This window comes from Rhinatrema bivittatum, chromosome 3 (genome assembly GCF_901001135.1).
Source record: "Rhinatrema bivittatum chromosome 3, aRhiBiv1.1, whole genome shotgun sequence".
NCBI classification, from domain to species: Eukaryota; Metazoa; Chordata; class Amphibia; order Gymnophiona; family Rhinatrematidae; genus Rhinatrema; species Rhinatrema bivittatum.
This window is the reverse complement of record NC_042617.1, coordinates 273,286,195-273,312,445: the sequence shown is the minus strand read 5'-3', so window position 1 is coordinate 273,312,445 and position 26,251 is coordinate 273,286,195. Positions and strand designations below refer to the sequence as shown.

The 26,251-nt window shown below is 47.7% G+C and overlaps 1 protein-coding gene across 7 annotated transcripts in view; it reads left to right on the top strand.

Annotated features, from left to right (window-relative positions):
* The window catches only part of KMT2D (lysine methyltransferase 2D), a 610,975-nt gene that overhangs the window by 112,730 nt on the left and 471,994 nt on the right, over positions 1 to 26,251 (top strand). For all 7 annotated transcript variants that reach the window (XM_029594656.1, XM_029594657.1, XM_029594655.1 and 4 more), the window contains exons 11-12: positions 23,222 to 23,329; positions 23,456 to 24,420. In XM_029594656.1, coding sequence (XP_029450516.1) covers positions 23,222 to 23,329; positions 23,456 to 24,420 — 1,073 coding nt within the window. The remainder of the gene's footprint in view (positions 1 to 23,221; positions 23,330 to 23,455; positions 24,421 to 26,251) is intronic.

Sequence of the window (26,251 nt, the reverse complement as noted above, 5' to 3'; positions counted from 1 at the left end):
AGCATCGAGGGAAGCCGAAGAAGCATTGGTATTGGTCCCCATAGATACACAGTGCTGGGCATAGGGAAGCACCAGTTCAGGCTGTTATGCCTTCTAAGCGACTCCGCGGCAAGGAAAGCCAGTCCTCCATCAATGCCGGGGGTGCGCCATGGACTCCATCGGCCCCGATGCCAGCCATCAATCCTCTTGGTTCTGAAGAGGATCTGGTCACCTCATCCATCTCAACCTGTCTTGGCATTGGCGATGTTTGAGCAAGAACTTGTGTGCAGCTGACTGTCGAGAAGATGATGCAACATGGCACACTTGTTGCGGAGCCGCTGCTAGAATGTTTGCTTGCACTCATGACTAAGCCAGTGTCAGTTCATGGTTCTGTGTCTATGCCCTGCGGGGCCCAACCACCTCCTCCTGCCTATCCAGAAGTCATTGCTGGTTCCTTTGAAGAGGAAGCTCCCCCCAGTCCAGCAAAGGCACCGGGGTTTGTGGCCCCCTGTCCAGTTCCATCAGTGTCTGCACTGCTGGGCGAAATTGAGTGCCCAGGGCCTGATCCTCAGTTGTTGACAGTGGGAATGAGGGTACCTATGACCCCTGGTGGGATTACACATCAGAGGCTTCTGATGATGCTTCTGCGGGTCTCCCCTCAGATCCATCTCCTCCAGAGGAGCAAAGAAGTCCTTGCCAGAGGACCTCTTCTTTGTAAGATTTGTCAGGTTGATGGTGGAGGCCATCCTCTTTCAGTTGATGACTGAAAAAGTTACCAGGCATAAAATGCTTGATATTCTCTAGTTCGTGGAGCATCCCAGGGAAATCTTGGCAGTCTTCAGTACACAAGATCCTTGTGGAGTTACTGTCTAGTATGTGGGAGCACCCCCTCACGTTGCCTTCTATGAATAAGAAGGTGGATGAGGTATAATCTCATCTAGAAGGTTCTCAGATTTGACAAGTGTTAGCTACCCCACCAATCAGTGGTAGTCTAATCCGCTCTCACGAAAGCCAAGCGATCTTTGACCTGTTCCTCAGTGCTTCTGGGGAAGGATTACAGAGTGATAGACACTCTTGGGTGTTCTGGGGGCTATGCCTATTGCCTGCCTAGCTGGCTACCAGCTTTATATGAGCCAGTATATGAGGGACATCTGGAAGCAGGTGCAGCATGATGCCGAGCAGGAGCCTGTCATATTCCCAAGCTGCTTCATCAAGGTCCAGTGTTCTGGGTGCAGGCAGATCATTTTTGTCTCATAGCCTAGCTTTTGAGAACAGAAGGTTATTCAGAAGAAATCATCACAACTTTGCTTCAGGCTAGGAAGCCCTTGACTTCTCTGCTGGAGTGTGGAAAACATGAGGTCCGCTCACCCTATGATGATTTCAAAATGGCATAGAAGATCTCCTCAGCTGGCATCGGTGCCTGCAAAATTGGTCGTTAAGAGGCCTTGGATCTCTGACCAGAGGTGCAGGAGCACATCACGGATGTGCTGTGCACTGGGGAGAATCTCTTTGAAGATAAGGTTGACGTGGTGGTCCAAATCTGGGACCACCATTGCAACCCTTCAGCAACTTTCCGCCAGCACTCCTGACCTGTGCTCCTCATTTAAGTCTGTGAGATTGGGGCCGAGGAAGTCCTTCCACCCAATGAGGTACTATCCTCTCTCTCGCTCCCGCCAACAATACCAGAGCTGTCGTGGCCATCCCCAGGCAGCAAAGAGCCTCAACGCCCCCAGCTGGCACCTCAGTCAGCTCCAGGGATGGGGTTTTTACTGGTTTGTAGGGAGCGAGGCCCAGTTACCTGTACCCAGGGCGATTACACTGCCAGTCGTGGGAAGGCTGTGGTTCTTTGTGAACCATTGATCTAGTGGATTTTATCCATTGTCCGCCAAGGGTACTGATTGAACCTATTACCCACCCAAGCCCATTTTGGGGCCAGGTAGCACATCAAAAGGTACTACTAACAGAGCTCTCTAACCTCTTAATGACCAGAGTGGTTGAGTCCGTTCCACCAAGGTAAAAAGGGCAGGGATTTCACTCCAGGTACTTCCTGATGCCAAAGAAAACAGGACGATGCTGTCCCATTCTAGACCTAAGGGCCTTGAACAAACTCATCAAAAAAGAAAAGTTCAAGATGGTTTCCCCGGGCACCTTAATCCCCTTTCTGCAAAAAGGGGACTGGCTATGCTCCCTTAATCTGAGGATGTGTATACTCACATCAAGATCTTCCCAACTCTCCAGATGTATCTCTGATTCTTGGTGGGAAAACAGCATTTCTAGTATTGAATGCTGCCATTTGGGCTTGCATCAATGCTTAGCCTTGGTGGTGGTGCACCTTCGCAGACTGGGAGTTCATTTTCTGGAAGGTTGGCTGGTCAAAAGCACCTCTCAGGTGGAGGCAGACTGTTTCATATGCTCAGCCATCTGGGTGTTGGAAACACTAGGGTTCATCATTAACTACCCAAATCCCATCTCAGCCAGTCACCTCAATTGGACTTTATTGGAGCCCTGCTAGTCATGGCTCAGGCCAAGGCCTGCCTTCCTCGACAAATGACCATCAACCTGATGACCATCATGGCAGAGATTCAACAGAGCCTGCAGGTATCAGCTTGGCACATGTTGATGTTGGGCCATATGGTCATGACAGTTCAGGTCACTTGGCACGTTTATACATGCGAAAAGCTCAATGGACTCTGAGGTCACAGTGGCGCCAGGCCACACAGAGAATCTCCAGGATTGCATCTGAGTTATTTCGACCCTCCGGGACTCTTTGTCTTAGTGGTGGGTAATTTCAAATCTGGAATGGGGGATCTCCTTGCAAAGTCCTCCTACCCAAATTGTCCTAACCACGGATGTTTCCAACCTGAGTTGGAGCTCATGTAGATGGGCTCAGCACTCAGAGACTCTGGTCTGCCCAGGAACATCTTTATCAAATCAGTTTCCTGGAGCTCCAGGTGATCAGGTATGTGCTATGGGCTTTCAGAGATCAGCTGTCCCACAGAGTTGCCCTAATCCAAACCGACAACTAAGTGGTAGTGATATATGTCAGCAAGCAAGGAGGTACAGGATTGTATCTCCTGTGCCAGGAAGCAGTTCAGATGTGTGGTCATAGGCCCTGTCTCACAGGATGGTGCTTAGGGCCATGTACTTGGCCGGAATGGAGAATGTGATAGCGGGTAGACTGAATTGTGCCTTCAGACTCCATGAATGGTATGCCCATCTCTGTACAGCCTATAGTTGTACGTTTCATGCGGGGTTTGCTTTCGTTGAAGCTTCCCTTAAGGCATCACACTGTGTCTTGAACTCATATTTTTGGTGGCAGTCACTTCTGCATGAGAGTCGGCGAGCTCTTGGCCTTATTGACTTTTCCACCTTACACTGTTTTTTTTTTTTTTTTTTTTTAAATGACAAGGTGGTCTTACATACACACACACACCCTATGTTCCTGCCTAAGGTGGTTGCAGACTTCCATCTTAATCAGTCCATCGTCCTGCCAGCATTCTTTCCCAGGCTCTATTCACACCAAGGCGAACAAGCCCTACAAAGGTTGGACTGCAAGTGAGCCTTAGCCTTCCATCTGGAACGGAGAGAACCCCATAGAGTCCACCCAACTTTTTTTTTTCTTTTGTTAGGAATAAGTTGGGCATCGCCATTGCCAGGCAGATGATTTCCAATTGGCTAGCAACTGCATCTCCTTCTGTTATACCCAGGCGGGACTGAATCTTGGGGGCCATGTGAAGGCTCATGCCATTCAAGCCATGGCAGTGTTGGTGGCCCTCTTACGAGCAGTTTTCATGGAGATCATCTGCAGAGCTGCGATGTGGAGTTGTCTTCACACATTTACATCATATTATTGTTGCATAGTGATGGCTGACATGACAGTAGGTTTGGCCAATCTGTCTTTTAGAACTTGTTTGAGGTGTAGAACTCAACTGTGTTCCCAGGCCCTTTGTGTTCAGGCTGTCCTCTCTCCCGTCACCAACAAAACCTGTTGTGTCCGTTGGCACCTAGGTTTGGTGTTTTGTTGATCCCCTTTTTCGTTGGGGGGGGGGGGGCCAGCTAGGGATTCACCCATGTGTGAGGACTTACCATCCTGCTTGTCCTCTGAGAAGGAGTTGCTCACCTGTAACAGGTGTTCTCTGAGGACAGCAGGATGTTAGTCCTCTTGAATCCTGCCTGCCACCCTGCAGAGTTGGGTTTCCATTATGTGGTTTGTTTCTTTTGTTTTTTATTCCTTGAATTCTATGTTATGACTAAAGGGGGCCCCTGCATGGCCACATGCTATAAGGCATGCTGACCATGCTCAATGAGGCTCAGTCAAAGTTTTAGAAAGTTTTCCTTGCCAGGAATGTTGCCTCCCATGTGAGAGGACTAACATTCTACTGTCCTCTAAGAACACCTGTTACAGGTAAGCAACTCTACTTTATTTATTTTAGCCATTTCTGTCCAATGACATCCTTCAATCTCTGTGCCAGAGACAGTATTGGCATACTTGGGAGCTTTTGTAGCCACCTGGAGATTTTTTGATTAGCAGGTTGAGGAGGGGGAAATGTTTATCCGCTTTTTATCACCCTATTCCAGGAATGACTCCCTGCACTTCCCCTTCTTCCTTCCTTGACCCAAGCACTCCCCTTCCTGCCCGTAACCTAACTCACAGCTCTCTGACTTGTGCTCCTAGGTATCTCCCTCCTCCTTCCTCATTCTGCCCTCATCTGAGCCCCGTCCTAGGATGACAGACAGTTGCAGGCTGAGAGGTCTGTTCAGCCTTTCTCTCCTGTTTCTTGCTACATGCTATCTTTTGGCTCAGAAAGAACAGAATGAAGCTGGAACAGACATTATAGAGCAGAAAATAATTGCTCTGTTCCCTTGTCCAGCACTTCTTTCTTTTCCCTGAATGCTGCCTGATGAGAAGGATGCTGGAGCAGTAAATGGGGAGTTTTCAGGTATGGGGGATCAGATAGCACCTTCATAATTTTGCACTGGAGGCAATTGCCTACCCCTATATCTATGCGTGAATACAAGCATTCCTCACATCTGCTGCATAGGTCTGACTGTAGGCCAAATTTCATCCTGTGTGGAAAGTGTTCCTTCCTTATCACCCACCAGATTAATCCAGACATTTAGGTTTTTCTCCCTACCAGCATATGAAGAGAAAAAAAGCCTCACTGTGCTGATGGTACACAAATCAGTGTACCACCTGCAGCAGCTCAATATTCTGTCTCCAGCAGATGTTAGGGGTTTTAAACCTGTGTTCAGATTGACAGTTCAAATTACTCCAAGGGGTGTTAGGTCCTGGATTGGGCCCATCCCCCTGGTAGGGTAGGGGCGAGCAGAGACTCTGCAGCCCTTGCCCTGTGAAGAGGTTTGATAGCCTGTGGTCTGACTCCCTCATCTCCTAACCCCACCTTCTTTTGGATGGCGACTTCCACCTGGTCTTCCTGGTTGATCCTCTCTCAGGGAAGCTTTTTGATTTTATTAGAATTCTTTATTTTGTGGGTTCTGCTTCGGGGGGGGGGACGGACGGTAGGAGGTGGCGTTGGTCTGAGCAGCAGCAGCAACCCATGGAGCCAGTAGGGGAGAGTGTGGAAATAGAGAATCTGCCCATGAAGAGAGCTATCTGAGATTGAAGGTTGTGGTTGTTTCAGCCGAGGTAAGGCAATTTGGAGGTCTGCCACTGCTGTTTTCGGGGGAATTTTTGGCTCACAGCTCTTGTAATGGCCACTCTTGCAGAACGCAGGAGGGAGTGCCTGGCTTGTGTGCATTGCAGGGCTAAAATGAAAGCATCAGGGCTGTGTGAGGCTTGCATGAATGGCGGTGAAGGAAATTCGGCAGCTGCCCCGGAGGTGCAGAGGCAGCATGGGAGAACTATTAGTGTAGAGTCACCTTATCCTTCCCTCTCGCAGTGCAGTAACTTGCAGGGGAGGGGGAAGCTGATCCTTTGCAGTTGTCTCCTATTGTGAAAGGGGCAAAAGGGATCTGGGGGGAGGGGGTTCGTGATGAGGATTTGGATTTTGAGGAATTTTTTTTTATAGACTTTGTTGTACTTCTTAGAGGGTCTATTTAGCCAGACAGTGGGTGCTAGAGATCATCCCCCAAAGAGAGCTCCTTGGGTGGGGGGTCAGCCATGATTCCAACCTGGCCTAAGAAAAGAAGGCAGGAGTCCACACCAGTCTCTGAGCCAGATATGGGTGAGATTGCTCTAGAAGTCAAAAATGGGGATAAAGACCCCTTAAAGGACGGGATGACCCCCATGGTGGCTCATCTCTTTAGGTGGAAAGAATTGCCTGCCATAATGTCTTGGGTTATAGTGGAGCTGGGAATAAGTGTGGGTCAGCACTTGATCATAAGGGGGAGGATCCCACAATGAAGGGGCTTTGGGGGCCCACTAGGGTATTTCCCTTCCATAGAACAGGGAAGATTGTTGATTCAGGAATGGGATACTGGGAAGCTGAATTAAAGGTTGGCAGGCCCCCTTAGCTAAGCTTTATTCACTGCCAGAGTAGATATTGGAGTTTTTGAAGCTGCTTAAGATAGATATCTTAGTTTTGGCAGTTACAAAGAAGACCACTATCCCAGTGGAGAGAGGTGCAGCACTTAGGGATTCCCAGGATCGAAAAATAGAAATTAATCTCAAAAAGGTGTTTGAAGTCTCAGCTTCAGGGAATCCGTACAACTGTCTGTAGTAGTTGGGCACAACAGATTCCAGTAGCGGACTCTGAAGATGCTCTGTTGAAAAAGCAGGCAGAGCGTCTGGAGGCTGGGTTAGCCTTTATAGCAGATGTATTGTATGATTTACTTAGTGTCTGCTAGAAATATGATGTCTGTGGTTTCAGTCAGGCAATTTTTCTGGCTCTGCATCTGGGTGGTGCTTGTGTGGTCCAAATCTTAGAGTAATCTTCCTTTCAAAGGGAAGCTGCTTTTTGGAAACAATTTGGATCAGATGGTTAAATGTTTTGGAGACTCAGTCTCTTAAGTTGCTGGAGGATAAGCCCAAAGCAGGACTTAAGACCTTCCCAGCAGGCAGATATTCAGAGAGGCCAGACATTACTGTCCAGGGAAAGGATTCTCTTCGAAATGACAGTATTTGAGCAGACCCCAGTTTTTTAGGGGGAGCCGTAAGTCTGTAACAATTCAGGCCCCAGTTCTAGGGACTTAAGAAGCACAATGAAGTTCAAATAGTCCACTCCCATGTGTGCACGTAGGAGGGCAGTTGGTCTGCTTGTCCGAAGAGTGGACTGTGATGACATTTGACTGTGTCCTTTTCATTATAAGCAATGGCTATGCTTTTGAATTTGCTTGCCCAGTAGTCAAGGCATTCATAGTCTCCTTGTGTGCTTCAAAGGAGAAAAAGGCTGCAGTTCGATCCATATTGAATTGCCTTTTGGGAGTGGTAATTCCGGTCCTGGAGACAGACGTCAGGGCAGATATTCCATTTACTTTGTAGTGCCAATAAAAGAAGGCTCATGTTGGCCCATTCTGGACCTCAAAGGTAAATGCATCTTCATGGGTACCCCTCTTTTGGATGGAAACTTTGCGCTCCATGATTGCAGGGGTCAGACGGGGGGCGTTCCTAGCATCTTTAGATCTTTCAAAGGCCTATCTTCCTATCCCATCTGATGGGATCATCAGACGTTTCTCAGGTTTGCCGTGCTCAGGAAGCATTTTCGATATCAGGCGCTTCCATTTGGGCTGGTAACAGCACCCTGCGTGTTTTCCAAGGTCATAGTTGTAGTGGCAGTGGCCTTGCACAGTGACTTCTGGTACACCAGTATTTGGATGTCTGACTTATGTTTGCCAACAGTCAGTGCATAAGGTGCTACAAAGATTGCAGTCCTTGGGGTGGTTCATGAATTTTGCAAAGAGCAAACTTCTGCCATCACAGAATTTGGAATAACTGGGGGCATGTTTTGACATGCATGTAGGCAAAGTTTTGTTTTTTTTTTTAAACAGTGGAAAGGATGCTGGAAGTACAGGCACAGATCCATAACTACTTGTGCATCAGGATTCTCAAGGTCTGGGTTTATCTTCAGGTTCTGGGTTCCATTGCGTTTCTACTGGTCCTGGTTCCTTGGGCATTTACTCACATGAGACTGCTACAGTCTTTTTTTTAGTGATGGAGTCATCAGTCAGAGGGCTTTGATGTCAGGTTACTCTGTCTGTGGAAGCCAGATTGAGCCTTTCCTGGTGGCTCTCATGGGACAGTTTGTTCAAGGGAGTAGAGCTGTAAATTCTGGATTGGATAATAGTGATAACAGATGCTTGTCTGAAGGGCTGGGGAAGTCATTTGTCAGGCATAGACTGCCCAGGGCCTGTGACTGTAGTTAGTTGTTTCATGTTCTGTCAATTGCTTGGAAATAAGAGGTCACAAAAGCATTGGAGTTTTTGTTAGAGATGGTCTTGTCTGACAATGCAACAGTGGTGATATATATATCAACAGATGGGGGCACCAAAACCCTGGCAATTTACTTGGAGATCAGCATATTGGTCAGCTGGGAGGGGAGGCACGTGAGAGACTTGATGCGTCATGCGGCTGGGTGTGCCAGCATATTTTCTCAGCAGGCACTTTCTAGAGCCTGGAGAATGGGAGTTGGTGCTCATGGATTTGATGGCAACCAGATTACATGGCAAGGCTCCACAGTTTTTCAGTTGTAGTCTGGCGACTGGGTTGGAAAGCCTCAAAGTGGTCTTGCTTTACATGGTACCTCCTTGGTCTCTGATAGGCACATACTAAGACATCTAAGTAGGGGTGATTCTGATGGCTCCAGAGTGACTCAAGTGACCGTGGTATTTGGGCTTGGTGAATCTTTAGAGGGTCCCTTAAGGCTCAGTCATATTCCCAAGCTGCTTCATCAAGGTCCAGTGTTCTGGGTGCAGGCAGATCATTTTTGTCTCATAGTCTGGCTTTTGAGAACAGAAGGTTATTCAGAAGAAGTCATCACATCTTGCTTCAGGCTAGGAAGCCCTTGACTTCTCTGCTGTACAAGTGGATTTGGAAATTGTTCGAGTCCTGGTGTTAAGAAGTGGGGATTGCTCTACTTCAGATCCTCAATACCAAGGATTCTTGCCTTTCTGCAGCAGGGGTTGCTGAAAGGGCTAGCCCTAAGCTCTCTTAAGGTACAAGTTGCAGTGTTGGTCTGTTACAGAGGGAAAGTGCATAAGGCTTTGCTGGCCTCTCACCTAGATGTTGTGAGATTTCTCAAATGAGTATAGCATTTATGTCCTCCAATTTGGTGGATTGTTCCAGCATGGGATTTTAATTCCTCTGCACTCATTCAGGCCATTTCCCACAAGTGGGTTATGCATCTCTACCAGCAGATGGAGACGGAGTAAAAGCTAACATCACATCTATATAGCCCTGACAGCCTGCCAGTATTCTCCATCTTCAGCAGTTAGTGGACATGCATTTCCCTACTCGGGATTGTATGTAGTGTGTTTAAAAACAATAACAAAAAAAAAGTGGTTGCAGACCCGTTCATGCTTTCAGCCTGGGAGGGCTGAGTTCAGGTAAAACCAAAAAGATGAAGTTGTAGTTAAGCTAGGGAGGTTCTCCTTTCCCTGTTTCATTCTTACTGGGTCTTCCTTCTCTGTGTTGATGCTTGGCATCTTCTTGTTCACATCTCTTGGGAGTTAAGTGAGGTGTGGAGGCAGTGCAGGCTCGGCTGGTTGAGGAACCCTTTGGCTAGGCCCCGCTTCCAGGCTTAATACCTCTGATGCATGTTAAACCAGTCTCACATTTCAGAACGTGAAGGTAATTCAGATATAGCTGCTGATGCCGCATGCTCTAGCTCTGCCGCGGAGCCCTCACCCTTGGCCTGGTCCGCCATAGGCTCACCGCAATCTTCTCCTGTTTTGGCATATGAGAATTGGGTGTGATCGTGATTCTTCCTCTTAGAAGCCATCGGGGATCGCAGCATATCCTAGGAGCTGTAGTTAGAGCGTGATATCGGGTTGGATGTGGTGGATTCGGGCCAATTTTGCTATGTATCGCCGGGAGCTCTCACACTAAGTGGCCATTTCTGCTGGTGTCATCAGTGCGCCCCCTTGTGCATGTACTTATGTGGCCTGCTGTACGCACTTCAGCTAGTAGATGTATGCGTATTGCGCACATGGCTCGACTCATATTGTGCACGTTTTGAGCGCATAGCGGTATACATAGTTGAGTGCATACTTGGCCATGTAGCCGAGCATGTTTTCAGCGGGTATATTAAGCGCCATGCCATTTTTTTATGACACTTATGGCCAGGGAGACGAGAACACACTGACTCAGCAAGTAAATGCATATACTATATCCTGCATGCATCTTCTGTTTTGCTGAGTGTGTACATAGGTGCATATCTTACTGAGTTGCATGCTGGTGTCAAAGAATTGCGCTTAGCAATTTGTGCTGCTTGCCATTTAACCAAGGGTCCATCAAGCCCAGCCCCAACCTCTTCAGCCTATATATATATATATATCTATCCCTAGCAGCTGAAGCAGGAAAATTTTCTTATTGCTTTTTCCTGGAGCCTTGTTATTGCTGTGCTATGCATTAAAAAAAAAAAAAAAAAAGAGCGAGTGGTGCAGGGCTGATTGGCTGTCAGGAGCCTAGTGGTAGGGATAAGAAGGTATTTTAGCCTTTGAGGCAGCGCTGGGGGCCCGGGACACTGTTGGAGGTGTTATTGCATTTACAGGCAGATTGCGTCATCAGGGTGACAGCATCATGAGCGATTTCTGGCAATGGTACCGGCCATGCAGCGTGGGAAAGTGTGCTAGGCCTGCGCGGGGGTGGGGGAGGCGATCTCGCCTCAGTGCAGCCTCATTATGTTCCAGCTATGTCTCCGGAGGAGAGGGATCCTCCAGAGACTACAGGGAGCAAGCGCTTCACTTGGTCGACATATCCCATTTTGGAGGGCTATAGAAATGGCGGCCATCTTGAGTCCATGTGGCAAGAAGCAGACAGTTGCAAAGGAGCACAAGGACTTCCCTTCCCTGTTATCTCCTGTGGGTTTTTCCTCAGGGGAGGACCGGGAAACAGCGGGGCAGCCAGATGAGGACATGTGGAGTCGGAGTTCAGTATTTCAGAGGGTTTTTCCAAACTGTTTTGCTGCTCCATAAGGCCTATTTGGTGAAAATGGGGGAGCAGGGAGCAAACGTTCATCTTCCCAGAAGTCCCTGTACCCAGCTAAGAAGCCTAGATTGGCTAAGCCAGCAAGGTCCTGGAGGCTTCTTTGTCTCCTGGGACCTGCCTGGCCGTCGGGAAAAGAGGCGACCTTGGAGGATTTGGATGTCTGACGGCCTACAGGAGGATGCGGGGTATTGCCCAAGGGTAATCCGTACATCCCGGACACTGTCGAAGGATGGCATGCCTGATGTAGATGAAGACTTATCGGATCCTGAAGAGATGCCCATCACAGAAGGAGATGTTCCTAGGGTGGTATGCTTGTTTTGAAAGGAGGAACTGCGTTGTCGTCTTCCCCATATTTTGAACAAGCTGGGGATCAGAGTCGCACAGGAGACTTGGACAGTGAAAGGGTGGACCTGATCCTGGATGGGGCTGTGTGGACCACCAAAAGACTTTCCCTTTACCAAAGAAGGTGAAAAAGTTGGTTGTCCAGGAATGGAATACTCCTGAAATGGGCCTAAAGCTAGCCAGAGCACTAGCTAAGTTGTATCCCTTCCCGAAAGAGACCTTGCAACTCTTGAGGCTTCCTAAGGTGGATGCAGCGGTGTCAGTGGTTACCTAGAAGACTACCATCCTGGTGGCAAAGTTGAAGGATGTTCAGGACTGGAGGTTGGAGGTTCAGTTAAAAAGGATGTTTGAAGTCTTGGCCTTCAGCCTTCGGATGGCGATCTGTACCAGTCTAATGCAGTGTGCATGTTTGCACTGGGTGCAAAAGACTCAGGAGAAGGTATCTGTCTCAGCGGTGCCTACAGTTAATGCCAAGCAGGCAGCCCATTTGGAAGCAGGGGTGGCCTATGTGGTGGATGTGTTGTATGACATGGTCGGGATGTCTGCCAGGAACATGGTTTCCGTGGTGGCGTCCTAGAGATTTCTGTGCTTGCGTAATTGGTCGGCAGATGTCTGGTCTAAGTCGCAGCTGTGTAATCTTCCTTTCAAAAGAAAACTGCCGTTCGGAGAAGATCTGGAACAGTTAACAAAGCATTTGGGGGAGTCAAAGGGTAATAAGTTTCTTGAGGATGATAGTCTGCAAGAAGATCTTTCCGCCGTGATTTCGTTTTGGCAGAAATTCAAATGCTCCAGTGCAGAAGCAGAACTCGGGAAGGCAACAGTCCTTTCAGGAGATGCGTAGACCACCTTGGGATAATTCTGGCCAAAAGGGCCAGAGGAGGTAAGATGACCTGATGAAGGCAGGCTTGTCCACTCTTCCTTGGAGGCCGTTGGAGGGAGACTAGCCTTCTTTTATGAAGAGTGGACCAAGATCACGTCAAACCAGTGGGTTCTGGAAGTGATAAAGAGAAGGCTATGCTTTAGAATTTTCTCGCCCAATCAGAGAAGCCTATGTAGTATCCCATTGCACGCGCCTTCCTCCTCGCCGCGAACGGAGCGTGTGCCACGGGACGCGCGCCGTTCGCTGCATGCCAGGGTCTCCTCTGCTATAATCTGCCTCTCCCGCAATGGCCGCTGTCCTTCCTACCTGTGCCGTGTTTGAGCCACCTGCGCCATCTATTGGTGGACTGGGAAACTGAATGCCACTCGAAATTAGACTGCAGAGAAGCTTTAAACTTTTCAAAGTAAGTCTAAAAACTTGGCTTTTTATAAGGAGAACGAAGAAAACAAATGAGCGCATAAGTAAACACCAAGCAATCAGTTTTTAAAATTTTTCTTTCCTGTCTCCTAATACATATTAGTGTTAAATTTATATAGGAACCGTAAAGAAGTTTTTTCAACCAACATATAAGCAAAATCTACGCACAGCTTTTTATATTATAAAAAACGTTACCATTCACTAATGGCACATCTATAAAATATAATCTATACCAATCAACTTTTAATACTATTTGTGTCTTTTTGTAAACCGTTGTGATGGTGAATTAACGTAATGATGGTATAGAAAAGATTTTAAATAAATAAATTGCATCTCTTGTGTGAGCTGAGAAGCGATTTGGGAGACATTGCAGAACCTGCAATGACTGGATGCAATTGTCCAGTTCCTCCAAAGGAGCAGGGACATGGAAGATACTCAATATACTTCGTGGTTCCCAAGAAGGAAAGCACCTTTTGGCCCATTCTTAATCTGCAGAAGGTCCATGTAGCATTGTGGGTTCCATGATTTCGCATGGAGATGTTGCAGATAGTGATAGCAGTGTTTCGCAAAGGGGAGTTTCCGGCTTCATTGGACTTGATGGAAGCCTATTTGCACATCCCCATATGTGTGGAACAACAAGTTTTTGTGGTTCATGGTGCTAGAGCATTTTTAGTTTCAGGCTCTTCCCTTGAGGTTGGCGATGGCACCTCAAACTTTCACAAAAGTAATGGTGGTGGCGGCAGCGTCGTTCAAGAGAGGGGATTCTAGTTCAACCATATCTGGGCAACTGGCTCATCTGGGCGAAGTTAGAGTGTCCGCACTCAATTCAACAGGTCATGGAGAGGTTTCAGTCTCTGGGCTGGATGATGTACCTGGCAAAGTCACCTGCAACCATCCCAGTCGTTACTGTATCTGGTGGCGTGGTTCGATACTCATGTAGACAAGGTGTTCCTTACTCGGGCAGGATTATGAAGTTGCAGGGACAGGTGCTTTGGCTTCTGTGTTTGTTGGTGCCTAGGTCCTGGGTTCTATGGTTTCTACGCTAGATTTGGTATCATGGGCATTTGCTCACATGTGGCTGTTTCAGAGTGCGCTTTTGTCGTATTGAAATCCTCTGTCTGAGGAGTTTCAGCTTCCTTTACTTCTTCAAGAGGGTTCCAGGTCCAGTCTCTCATGGTAGTGATTTGGAGAGCGGAGTAGAAACCGTAGATTCAGGATTTGAGTAATAGTTACCATGGATGTCTACCTTAAGGGTTGGGGGTTGTTTGTCAAGGACTGGCAGCCCAAGGTCAGTGGTCAACAATAGAGGCGTTCTGGTCAATCAACTGTTTGGAAACGAGGGCAGTTCACGGGGCCCTATTGGCCTTTCTGCTGCAGATTCTAGGGTGGCCAGTGCACGTGTTCTTGGCCTAAATCAATCGTCAAGGTGGGACGAAGAGTCTTCGGGTGGCTCAGGAAGCCCAAGAGTTTTTTGTCTGGGTGGAGACACATCTAGTGGGTAGTGGCATTTCACGTGCCTGGAGTGGACAATGTCCAGGCAGAGTATCTAAGCAGGCAGCAGCTAGATCCAAGGGAGTGGGAGTTGTCAGCAGATGCCTTTGCATCCCCACCTAGATCTCATTGTGTCGTGAGGGAATACCAAGGCAAAGTGGTTTTTCATCCACAGAAGGGATGTCTGGTCTGAGGGGATTGATGCTATAGTCCAACCTTGGCCAGCAAGGCTTCTTCTGTACGTGTTTATCCTGTGGCCCTTTGTAGGACGAGTGTTGTAACATAGAGCAGCATTCTGGTTGTGTGATTCTCGTAGCACCAGAGTGGCTGCACAGTCTGGTTTGCGGATCTGGTTCATCTAGTGATAAGATGGTCTTGTCCGATTGGCAGATAGATCATCTGCTTATCTTGTTCAATGGAGCAAAGAAGGGAAATAAAGCTTCAAAAGCCAGTATCGCTCGCTGAAAGAAACAATCTTTTCAGCTTATCTCTGTAAGGGTCGAATGGTTCCAGAGGGGTTACAGGCGCATTTTACTGGGGCGCAGGCAGCCTTCCTGGGCAGTGTGTCAGCTGGTATCACTGTAGGAAATCTGATGGGTGGCAACATGGTCTTCCCTGCACACTTTTGCCAAACATTACCGATTGCATGTTTCGGGTGTTTGAGGAGGCCATGTTTGGTGAACGTGGTTATGCCCGGGTCTTTCGAGTATCCGCTCAGTGTAGGGGAGCTTGGGTACATCACACTTATCTGGACTGATCTAGGGTATGAACAGGAAAGGAAAATTGGTTCTTACTTGCTAATTTTTGTTCCTGGAATACCACAGATCAGTCTAGAAGCCTGTCCTCTTAGAGTACGAAATTATGATTATGCTGTTCTTTAGATGTTTTGTATATATGTTGAAGGATTTCATTTCCTTCTTATGTATGGGGCTCCAGGTTAAGGGGCTCCAACTGTTTTTCTCTGCTCACCCTCGTTGGGGGTGTTAGTTGGTTATCAGAGTGAAGATCTTGGCTTGGGGTACAGATCAATACTGAGGGACTACAGGTGGCACACTGTTATGTAGCAGTACTTGAAACGTTTTTATTCTCTGCCTCCATCTGCTGGTAGGTATGAAAAACCCACTTGTCTGGACTGATCTGTTGTATTTCAGGAATGAAAATTAGCAGGTAAGAACCAATTTTCCTATTTCAAAGGAGTCAATCATCATTTGAAGTTGACTCATTTCCGAATGGAGACTGTGCATTCCGCAATAATGGCAGTATGATCAGGGGAATACCTCATGTCTCTGGACCTGATGGAAGTATATCTACATATTCCCATTTGCTGGGAACATCAACTGTCCCTGAGATTTGCCATTCTAGGACATCATTCCCAGTTTCAGGCCCTTCCCTTCGGGCTAGCCACTGTGCCTAGGGCCACCTTCAAGGTCATGGTGGTGGTAACAGCAGCCTTGCACATGGACAGCATCCTAGTTCACCCATATCTTGTCGACTGGTTGATTCGAGCCAAGAGAGTAGAGGAAAGTCACCAAGCTTACTGCAGGATCTAAACAGGGTTGTGACCTTGGCCAAGAGCAACTTACATCTGTCTCAAACGCTGGAGTATCTGTGTTCTTTTTGATACAGAGCAGAGTTTTTCTGCCCAGCAGTAGCATTGAGAAGTTGATTGCTCAAGTTCAAGTGCTGAAAGAGACTATATTTGCCTGATGGTGTGGTCTTATCTACAGGTCCTGGGTTTGATGACTGCCACATTGGAGGTTGTTCCCTGGGTAAGGGCACATATGTGGCCTCTTCAGTGCATGTTGCTTTCTAGGTGGAATCCTTAGTTGCAGGACTATATGGTGAGGCTTCAGTTACCATTGGAGGCGAGCATCCAGTTGCAGTGATGGTTGCAGGTGGATCATCTCAGGAAGGGAGTTTCTTTGGAAACGCTGGATTAGTTAGTGATCACTGTTGGGAGTTACTGGTGCAAGGTCGCTAGACTGCCGAGGAACAGCAGTGAAGCATCAATTGACTGGAAGCATGAGCAGTATGGCTGACGTGCTTGCGGTTCGCTAAGTGTCTGGAGGCTTAGGCAGTCAGGATGATATTCAACAATGCGACTACAGTGGTCTATCAATCACTAGGGCAGAACGCTGTGTGCAGAAGCCAACAGGTGTTGGGAGGAGATAGATGTGCTCATGGCATGGGCAGAGCAACATCTGCTAGACATCCATCTCCCACATTGCCGGAAATGACAATGTAAGGGCCAACTTTCTCAGCAGGAAGAGAGTTAGCGGACAAAGCTTTTCAGCTCATATTGGAGCACTGGGGACGCTCGTACTTAGACTTGCTGGCGACTTCCTGCAACGCAAAAGGTTCTTCAGTCGCAGAATGTATCCAAAGGCACTGGGCATTGATGCCGAGTTCAGATGTGGCTGTGTGGCAGGGTGTTGTATTCCTTCCTAACCTGGCCTCTGATGGGGCAGGATCGTTTGGAAGATTACAAGTGAGGCCATCACTGTACTTTTGGTGGCTCTGGATTGGTCCCAGAGACTCTGGTATGCCGGTCTGCAGTCTGGGCAGTACCCTCAGACTGGCGCTTCAGAAGGATCTGTGCACCAGTGACCCATTCTGCACAAAGATCAGGGTTGATTTTGTCTTATGGTTTGGCCCTTGAGATGGTTATATTGTTGAAGTGTGGTTACTCTGATGCCATGATTTCCACTTTGCTTCAGGCCAGGGACTTTTCCACATCTCTGGCTTATGTTAGAGTTTGGAGAGTTTTTGACGCCTAGTGTGAGGAGCAAGGCTCTCTCTCAAAGTGGAAATCCTATTTTGGAATTTTTGCAGGAAGGATTGTGTAAAGGTTTGGCACTTAACACCTTGTAGGTTCAAATAACAGCTCTCAATTATAGGGGGTGAATCTATGGTGGACTTTTGTCTTCTCATTCGGATGTGTCCTGATTCTTGAAGGGAGTTAATCATATTTTTCCTTTCTTGCGACTGTGCCTCTCTAGGACCATTATCTGGTATTGAATTTTTTGGTGGGTCCGACTTTTCAGCCGCTCTGTGGCCTTTCCTTGTGACTGCTCTTGAAGGCAGTCTCTTTTAGTGGAAATCTGTTCTACACTTTGGGTTTCTGAACTGCAGGCTTCTCCTTGCCTTGAGCCTCTTCTGTATGTGACTCTGGGAGCGGTACAGCTTTGGATTGTGCCTTTTTTGCTGAAAGTGGCTTTGGACTTTCATTTGAATCTGTCTGTTTCCTAGTGTGAAGCCAGATGGTCTCAGAGCCAATGGGTTATGCTCCCCTGCCAGCAGATGGAGACTGTCAGATTTCAAAGCTGACGTCACGCAAGATGATACACCCCTGCAGTGAACTCAGCCCTTCAGTATTTGTCAGTCTCCAGCAGATAGTGGACGTATCTCTCTCTATTGGGATTGCTGTACTTTTTGAAAGGAGAAATCTGCATTTAAATTGGAGAAAAAAATTGAGCCCCTGTTCTCTTGCGGTGATGCCTAAAGGTCCCTCCTCCAGTTGAGAATTTCTGAAGTGATTTCTGAGATCCCTCAGAGGTGTTCCTTGGTCCGGTAGCCGGTTAGTTTAAAAAAAAAAAAAAAAAAAAAAAAAAAAAAAGAGAGGATTTACCTCCCCATTCAGAGACATTTGGAGGGGTTTTGGTAAGACTTCCTCATGTCTCCTTTCTCACTGCACGGTACTGACGGTAGCCGGTTCCCGGTGTGGTCTTTGCTGCTTAAGCAGCTGAAAGGCAGCGGGTGCAGGAAGTCGAGCGCAGCGATGATGGCCAAAGCTCTTTCTCACCCCAGCTGGAGACTGTCTCTGTACTCAGCTGGTAAGCGCTGAGCCCAGGAAGTAACCTGGATCTGAGTACCCCCGGGACTGGGTCATCCATGGGAAAGGGAAATTCAGGGCACCTACCCCAGTACCTCCTAGGCTAGGCCTGGACCTGGCTGCCTTCTCCTGGGTGGAATTTTTCCAGGGCCTTCAAGCCTTCGTACAAGCAGTCCTCTACCTCACTTGCCTCGTCCGGACAGAATCTCAGCTATTAAGCCCTCCCTCTCCCAGTCCTATCGGCAGACCTCGAGGCATGCCATACTTCATCAAGGATATCCCTGGCAGTGCTGAATAGGAGGATACAGATTCCTTGGAAGATGGGGAAATTCCCCCTGGTTTAGAACCGTATCGGACTATGTTAGATTTTTTCCATAAAGACGAATTGCTGGCCCTGGTTTCCCAGACCCTGAAGATGCTGTGAGTTTCTGGGTGGACTCTATGATGGAACCAAAGAAGAATCCCATTCTGATTTCCCTACAGAAAGTATTTTGCTACTTTGCAGTACTGGAAGCCATTCAGGAGTTGATTGACCTGGAATGGGATGCCCCAGAAGCAAATTTTAAAGGGGGACGAGTGTTAGAAGTTCTATATCCAAACGATCCGGCAGTGAGAGAGCGTTTGTTTCCCTAAAGTCAATGTGCTGGTCTGTGCCATCTCTAAGCGAACAACTATCCCAGTAGAGGGAGGAGCAACCTTAAAGGATGCACATGAGAGGAGATAGGGGGGTCGACCGTCCCTCTTCTACCAGAGATGGTTCGAGATCACTTCGGACAAATGGGTACTGGAAGTCATACAAGGAGGATATGCGCTGGAATTTCACAGCACTCCTCGGGACATATTCATGATGTCTTCTTGCCACTCCCAGCACAAGAAGCAGGCAGTGAAGGCTACTCTTAAGGCTCCTCAGGATGAAGGCTATAGTCCCAGTACCTGTGCCCCAGGAAAATACGGGGTGTTATTCCTTCTATTTCATCGTACCCAAGAAGAAAGGTTTCTTTCACCCCATCTTGGACCTCAAGAGCGTCAGTTGACATCTGAGTGAATCATTTCCACATGGAAACCCTATTCTCCGTGATAATGGCCGTACAATCAGGAGAGTTCTTAACCTCCCTGGACCTATCAGAGGCCTACCTACATATTCCAAGCCATCAAGAACAAAGTTTCCTATGCTTTGCGGTACTGGGTCGCCATTATCAGTTCTGCGCTCTGCCCTTTGGCCTAGCCACCGCCCCCAAAACATTTTCCAAGATTCTGGTGGTCATAGTGGCAGCATTGAGAAAAGAGGGAATACTGATGTACTGTACTTGGACAACTGGTTGATCCGGGCCAAGTCTGTGGAAGAGAGTCTCTGGGTGACCAACAGGGTGACCTCCTTGCTTCAGGAACCCAGTTGGTTTTTAAACCTGGACAAAAGCAGCTTCAAGCCCTCCCAGTCCTTGGAATATCTGGGAGTCCAAGCAGGGCAAGTCGTCTTTCTGACCAAGCGGATAAGGAAGTTGATGTCCCAGGTGCATCAGTTGATGAGCACAATACGCCTGCCGGTGTGGAGCTATCTCCCAGTTCTTGGTTTGATGGCGGCAACCCTGGAGGTAGTACCGTGGGCGAGGGCCCAAAAGTGACCACTTCAACGCTCACTGTTGGTCACGTTGGAACCTGCAGTCTCAAGACTGTTCAATTCACCTCCTCTAACCGATGGGACTATGCTCTCAACTCCAGTGGTGGCTGCAGGAAGCTCATCTGTACCCTTGTTCTCTCCAAACTGGCTGGTCCTCACAACAGATGTGAGCCTCCGCTGCTGGGGAGCTCACTGTCAGGGACTGATGGCCCAGGGATGTTGGATCAAGGAAGAAGCCCTCTGGAACATCAACCTCTGGAAGCCTGGGCAGTCAGATTGTGGCTAAATTGTAGAGACACCAGACTCCAGGGTCAGTTGGTCCATGTAACATCAGACAATGCAATGATGGTAGTGTACATCAACCGCTGGGGTGGAACCAAAAGCCTGCAAGTGTGTCAGCAGAGATATCTCCTTATGGAATGGGTGGAAATACATGTACAGATGATCTCAGTCTCCCACATCACAGGAAAAGATGTTGTCAGAGCGGACTTTCTAAGCAGGGAGAGTCTGTATTCAGGAGAGTGGGCATTGTTGGCCAAAGCCTTTCAGCTGATGATAGATCGCTGGGGTCTTCTGTCCATCAACCTAGCTGCATCTCACAATGCGAAGGTTCCCCGATTCTTCAGTCGCAGAAGAGATCAGTTGACCCTTGGGATTGACACTCTTGTTCAGACCTGGCTGGAAGAGGAGCTGCTATACCCCTTCCCTCTGTGGCCCCTCCTGGGCAGGGTCATTCTCAGATTTGAACACCACAGGGGATTTAGTCCTACCAGTAGCTCCAGATTAGTTTCAGGTATGCGGACATGTGGAACCCCCACCCCCGTGCCTCCCACCGCAAAGGGACCGGCTACAGCTAGGACTGGTCCTTCATGAGGATCTGACTTGATTCTGTCTTACAGTACTGCCTTTGAGGTCTCACCTGATAAAGCAAGCATATTCAGTGGCAGTAATTGCCACCTTATTCTGCGTGCGGAACTTCTCTGTTACTAGCGTATGTGCGGGTCTGGAGAGTATTTGAGACCTTGTATGACGAATGTGGCGTTTCCCCCTCAGACTGTCAAAATCCCACTGATTCTGGAATTTTTGCAGGATGGCTTGAATAAAGGTTTGACCCTTAATTCCTTGAAGGTCCAGGTAGCGGTGCTTTCCTGTTTCAGGGGCGAGGTGAATGGAACCCACCTGTCGGCTCATCCGGACATGACCCATTTCCTGAAAGGGGTGAAGCACCTCCGGCCAAACCTACGGTGGCCAGTTCCCTTGTGGAATCTTAATCTAATATTGGAGTTTTTTGCAGGGCCCTGCTTTTGGCTGCTGTGCAGTCTTTCCTTGCATTTATTAACCCTGAAAACGATGTTCCTGGTGGCTATATGCTTGTCACATCGCATCTCTGAATTACAGGCAATGTGTCGGGGACCATTCCTCTGGATGACTCCAGGAGCATTACAGCTTTGGACTGTTCCATCCTTCTTGCCCAAGATAGTCTGTTTCATTTGAATCAGTGCATTTCATTGCCATCCCTAGATAATCACAAGGATGTGGAAGAATATTGCTTCCTCCGCCATTTGAATGTCAGTAGGTTTTTGGTGCATTATCTGAAAGTTTCAGAAAAGGTCCGAAAGACGGATCGACTGTTTGTTTGTCCTTCACGGTGAAAGGAAGCTGGGCAAATCAGTTTTGCAGACTACCATAGCTCGTTGGATTAAGGAGGTGGTCACAGAAGCCTATGTGGAGGCAGGAAAGCCATTACCCCTTCAGGTTAAAGCTCATTCCACTAGGGTTCAGGCAGTCTCATGGGCGGAAGCTAGACTGCTGTCTCCCGTCAACAACTGCCGAGCGGTGACGTGGTCCTCCTTGCACACCTTCTCCAGGTTCTACTGCTTGGATGTTCAGGCCCAAGAAAACACAGCCTTTGCAAGGGCGGTGTTAACCTGACCGAGGGCAGCCTCCCACCCCAATCGGAAGTAGCTTTTTGTACATCCCATAGATCCTGAGTCCATCTGGCTACACGCTAAGAAATGGAGAAACTACTTACCTGATAATTTTGTTTTCCTTAGTGTAGCCAGATGGACTCAGCATCCCTGCCAAGGATTCGCCCGTGGAGTGGATATCTATTGTAAGAGATTACGAGTAAGCTGTCATCCAGTCCCTAGATCAGGGCATCTATAATTTTACTGAGGTTCAGTGTTTGGTTGAGTAAGGTTACGGTTATCCATTTTTAATCGAATTTTTTCAATAGTACGTCCATAGTGGCTTTTGAAGAGAATACTGAAGTGCTGAGGTCACTGCAGGGGTCTATCTAGGGTGATGTCAGCTTTGAAATCTGACTCCGGCTCCATCTGCTGGCAGGGGAGCATAAACCCATTGGTCTTGAGTCCATCTGTCTACACTAAGGAAAATGAAATTATCAGGTAAGTAATTTCTCCCTTTCAAATAGTTTCACCTTTCCTCTGCTCGAGGTTAAGGGATTTGATTTGATTAGTTCTTAGCTTGGTTACAGGTGATACTGAACGACTGTAGGTGGCACACTTTAATGTACCATCAGTACATTAAAGCTTTTTTTTTTTCTGTCCCCATTTGCTGATAATGGAGAAAAACTCAATAGTCTGGGCTGATGTGTGGGACTCAAGGAAAGAAAATTAGCAGGTAAGAACCAGTTTTTCCTTTTCAAAGATATGGGGGTAAGGATTGGTCACCTTTAGGAAGGGGGAAGGGGGGGGGTTATCCCCTTTTACAATCCTCTCATCCACCCCCCTTTCTATATTTCACCTGATTGGGCTGGTTCTAGGCCTGACATTGGAGGCTGTCTTCAAGTTGTTTGACCAGGGATGCCAAAATCAGAGTTGGTGAAGATCTTCAGAAGGCATTGTGACGGAAATAGGGAAAATCAACATGGGGCCTGAGAGCCAATGCATGTGCTCAAAGGCTCAGGAGCAGCCCCGCTACTCTCATGGGTTTCCTGATAGGCCCTCTACTGATTTCCCCCCCCCCCCTTCTATTTCTGCTGTTGCTCAGATTTTTGGTACCTCTTGTCAAGCCTGAGCCTTGTGCTGTAGTATGTACCATGCACACCTATGGCTGGCCTTGCTGTTGCACTTACTGTGTGCCTCAAGCCTGTCCTGTGTGTAGAGGTCAGAGGGCAGTTCAGACTCCATGGCTGCTCAAACCTTGGCATCTCTGCTGCATCTGCCAAGATGGGTGCCAGTTGATGCTAATTGTGATGGTAGCTTTAGTGATGCTAAACCTGTCCACTAGGAACCAGACTGAGACCCCCTAGCTCATTGACAGCTTTCACATGGTAAGAAACTCTATAGTTTCACCTCTTTAGTCTTCTTGCATGTTTTCTGTCAGATCTCATGAAGAGAGCTCCTTCTTTACCTTCCTTGCTTTTGGAATTTGTAAATTGCAGAGAGGAGTGTCTTCAGCATTGTCGGAGTATATTTATGGAAGGGTTTCAGAAAAATAGTAGAGAAAGCTGAGGGGCTGGTGTGTGTTCCAGAAGGGCAGGGCAGGATCTTGGCGTACTTTGTTCTGAATTGTATTGTTTCTTTTGAAATTCAGAGATGCCGATGAAAGAGTCGGATCCACCAGAAGAAGTAGAACTTAAAGAAGAGGCACAAAAAGAAGAGGCACAAATAGAGTCACTTTCTCCTAGCACTGCACAGAAAGGTGAGTTACATAGTTTGGCATATAGATAGAGCTGTCATCTAGTACTGCTCACAGCTGGTGATAGTCTGCATATCTGTTGTCTGCCTTGCAGAATTGCTGACCTCTTCCTTCTTTTTACATCCTCAGAGCATGACAGCGATAGCACATCATGTGCCAAGCAGGGGGATGTCCTGCCTGATGCCAAGGGGTATTTGAGCTCTAACGACCAAGTTGCTCCCACAGAGGAGGTGCCTAACTGTCCTTCCCCAGCAAAAATGCTTGAGGACGCTGCAAAACCAGGTGATTCCTCTCCTTCCCCACAGACACTGGAAATGCGACTTCCACCAGAGGAGCTACATGCTGAATCAGCCCTTCTAAGGCCGGAGGAAGCTAAGGAAGTACAGCTGATAGAGCCACAGGGTATGAACACCGAAGAACAGGATTGCCTAACGAGTCTGGAGACTCCAAATCATATAGTGTCTGTGGATAGTCCATCCTTCTCCCAGAACTTGTCTGGTGCTGTTCATGGTTTGGTTCCGGTATCTGAAGCTTCACCATTGGCTCTCACAGGGCAAAGTGAGGCTGGCATTCTAGCTGGGAGGGACAGCCAGCAGATTTCAGTAGTTAATGCCAAAGGCACAGACAAAGATATACTCCCTAGCAGTGGAGAGTGCAAGGTCCCATTAAGTTTCTTCTCAGAGCATAAGTCCTCAGAAGTGGAGGAGAGCATCAGTATGACCCCTATGGAGGTCTTTGCAGACTATAAGCTAAGCAGGACAGAAAGTCAATCTTTGTGTGAGAACCCTGAGACCCCCCTCAGGACCCAGGACCTCTTCATAAAATCAGACATTGTGAATGAGATCTCAAATCTCAGCCAAGGAGATGCTTCGGGCAGCTTTCACGGTTCTGACCCCATGGGGACGCCAGATCATGATGGAGGTTCACTCTCCATGGAACTCTGCACAACGTCGAAGGACGATTGCTCACTGCGATTATGTGGGGACTCCCTGGTGGAGACAGACGACTCTCTGTTTTTTGAGCCCTCTGGAGCTAAGATGGAGGGGGAAAAATCTCGGCGCAGGAGCTCACCTGGCCGATCACGGGTAAAACAGGTATCCTCCCTGCCATTTCCATTGCCTGGGGCTGGGGGTTTGGGCTGGGGAGTAGGGAAAGAAATTGATAGTAATGGTACATCCTGTTTCTTCCTGGGTGTCTGAAAGATCAGGAATTTTCTTATTACCAATTTCCAATTTTCTTTCTATTAACTTATACCCGTGGGTATTGTCTCTTAGGAAATGCAATAGACCAGCAATAACAGGAAATGCTTTTATATCATTTCTTGTTCAGAGGTGGCTTTTTCCAATTCTTCATTAGTCTGAGCAGGTTTCCAGCATTCTGAGGCTGGATATAAACATTGCTGGTAATTCACACAAGTTTTGATACAGTAAAACATAAGTTCTTATTAACTCAGATACAGATATGGTCCAAGTCTCCTGGAATTTCCAGAAGTCTCTTGGACTGTCTGCCTTATTTGCCATATCCTCTGCGCTGTCTCTTCATTTCAAACTCATGCAGGTTAAGCAAGTGGGATAAAATCCTAAGAGATCTTTTTGTGTCCCAGTACCTCCTTGTCCTCTTGTGCTGTAACAAGGCTGGAATGGAGGGGGGCCCTGGATAGCTGGCACCACATGCATCCCCATTTCTGCTGTTTGTTTCATCTGTCCCTGCTGCATATATTTGGCTGGTGCCATCTTCTCTCTTGTATCTGTGCTCTGATGATGATAGATGAGGGAGGAGACCACAGGTACAGAGAAGACTTATTCTAATCTATTCCATCATGTATACATCTGCTACTGCCCAGGTCCCATCCAGGTAGGCAAGGGGAGTGGCTGGTCAGAGAGAGAGGAGACATTGAAGGCTAAGGTGGGGGAGGGAGAAAAAAGGAGACCAGACTGGGAAGAGAGTGGAATATGGAAGTTGGTGTGTTTGGAAGAGAAAATGGAGGGCTGGAAAAGAGTGAGGGAGAAATGGAGGGCCTGGAAGATTGATTTATTTGATTTATTTTCTGCCTATATTGATAACTATCAATACAGAAAGTACAAAAGTACAATGCATAACCACATAAAAATAAAATATAAAACATACATCATGATCTAAATTCAAATTAATAATTTTTAAATGCCTTAGTGAATAAATGTTTTCACAGCCTTTAGAAGTAGTTTAAGTTCCCTGTACATACCCCGATCAGTCCAGATTCCTGGGTTTTGCCTCCCCTCCAGCAGATGGAGACAGTTTTACTGACATTGCTACTTAACACGAGGTACCACGTGCAATCCCTCCAGTAATTCTCTGTCTCCAGCAGATGGAGTTAAAAATTTGAGTTAAAAAAAAAAAAATTCTAAGTAGGGCCTCCCAGGGGGGTGGTAGATCCTGGTGGGGGTCATCCCCTTGGTTCTTGAGGTGGATGAGTAGGGGGTCGGGGACACTTTATTGCTTGGTCCTTCATCGCTGGACAGGGCTGAAAACTGGGGTTTCTAGTTCCATTGCCCTAAAGAACACCCTGAGACATTCGTCTTAAGGGAAGTACTTCTTTTCTGTTTCTTTAAAAAAAAATTTTTTTTAATTTATTTTTTAAGTCAGAAGAAGAAGCGGATGGGGATTGCTGTGGGATGGCACAACTTTCCTCAGCTCTGCTGTTTTATCTTTCGGGCAGCTCTGTGCTTATTCCCCCCTTCCTTTGGCAGTTTTCCTATGCTGGTCAGCAAGCCGCATGGTTCAGCTTATGTGGCGTGTGGAGATAATCACACACGTCTCTCCCATGATGGAAAATGCTCCTGGTGCCTCACCGGTGGGGAGGGCTCTTCGAGGAGCGCAGCAGAAGCTAAACAGGCCAGGTGCCATGAGTCTGGGAGGCTCTCACCAGCGCGGCTGCCTGTTGGTGAT